The following is a 1503-nucleotide window of genomic DNA, read 5'->3' as shown; positions in this document are numbered from 1 at the left end:
TTTCTTAGTCACGTGACGTGACGCTTGTAGCGCTCATACCGAAGGAAAACCAGCATCACGGAGCCGGTCATGCAAGCTAACGCTAACTCAACTACAGAAAAATGAAAGTTATAAACTCACCGTTGAGTTAGCGTTAGCTTGCATGACCGGCTCCATGATGCTAGTTTTCCTTCCGTGTGAGCATTGAAAATGTAATCACTTTGAAATAGTAATGTGAATTTTTAGCTTGAAGAGAAAATAAATGAAATTTCAACTGTGTAGAAATAATGACAATAAAATTTTTTTAGGTCAAAAATGTTCTGAATATATTTAAACACTGAAACAGTAAGTACAAACATACAACATTTAAATTTCAGTGGCATTTTTTAATTCAAATCCCAGCGACACAAATTTACTTCCATACTCCCAGACTCAGTGATCGCAATGAAAATTGTTATATTAATTTTTTTACTGATTAACACTAAATTCGTTAAATCACAGCGAACGTATTACTTTTAGGTATAAATATTGATCTATTTTTTTATTCCTTGCTCACCGGACTTTTGGTTTAAGGAATGGAAAATGTTATGAGAGCTGTACAAAACGAACCTTCGCTTTGTTAATACTCTGTCTATACAAAATGACAATAAAAGTTAACCCTAACACTTTACCAATGCAACAAGACAATTTCCAATTAAAAAAAAAAAAAATATTTCATTGTATTATTTCAAGTGCATATTATCTAATTATCTCATTTTCAGAGTAAAAATACTCATTCCGTTGGCGAATCATCTTATTTACCTGCTCAAATTGAGAGCAAATACATTTAAGACTTGGGGGGGCAAAAATGGCCGCTCCTAGACTCGACGAACGCAACGAAAATCATAATTTATTTTACAGATTAAAGCTAAATTCATTAAATCATTTGAAACGTATTAGCTTCAGGTAAAAATAATGATCCGCTGATTATTCCTCGCTGGTTTATGGCCCAATGATAAGAATATAAATGGTCTATAAAAATGAAAAACTAACATTTAAAGACAAGAATCCTGTTTGTTTTTTAGACTTTAAAAGCATCGCCTGGCTTTACACCAACCTTTGTGATTGTTCCCAAATAGAACAAGCCGTCGGACCACCTGGCCAGCACATCCTGCCCCTCTGTGAACCTGGCAGACATGTCGTCTTCCCCATAATCCCCCCTCGCAGAGAGGCTGCAGGGTGACAGGGAGGCAGTCCGCTGCTGCTGCTGCTGGTAGTGGGCTCTGTGATGGACAGGAGAATGATCCACAACCTCCGAGTCTCTGAAAACAGGAAGCCAAACACAATACATCAGCACATGTTCATAAACCGGGACATTTATTCATAAATGTGGAAAATACTGACAACCTTTATATGTTTGCTTTGCAAAACGAGGCAGAAAGCCCACATGAGGATCTGAGGTCCTCAGTATGTTGTGTGATTTTTTAACTTCAATAGTTCTTTGTGTTGTTGCTGAGCTTTCAGTGCGCACATTACCTGGTGACA

General features: G+C 37.1%; 1 protein-coding gene across 1 annotated transcript in view; it reads right to left on the bottom strand.

Moving 5' to 3' along the window:
• Positions 1-1324, bottom strand: part of mtf2 (metal response element binding transcription factor 2) — a 26194-nt gene extending 24870 nt beyond the window's left edge. Inside the window, exon 1 of the mRNA XM_015396085.1 lies at positions 1060-1324. Coding sequence (XP_015251571.1) covers positions 1060-1309 — 250 coding nt within the window. The 5' untranslated portion in view covers positions 1310-1324. The remainder of the gene's footprint in view (positions 1-1059) is intronic.
• Positions 1325-1503: the final 179 nt, after the last annotated feature.

The sequence above is a fragment of the Cyprinodon variegatus genome, unplaced genomic scaffold (genome assembly GCF_000732505.1).
Source record: "Cyprinodon variegatus isolate N-32 unplaced genomic scaffold, C_variegatus-1.0 Scaffold775, whole genome shotgun sequence".
In the NCBI taxonomy this organism is placed as follows: domain Eukaryota; kingdom Metazoa; phylum Chordata; class Actinopteri; order Cyprinodontiformes; family Cyprinodontidae; genus Cyprinodon; species Cyprinodon variegatus.
The sequence above is the reverse complement of the archived record's forward strand: the minus strand, read 5'-3'. Positions and strand labels throughout refer to the sequence as shown.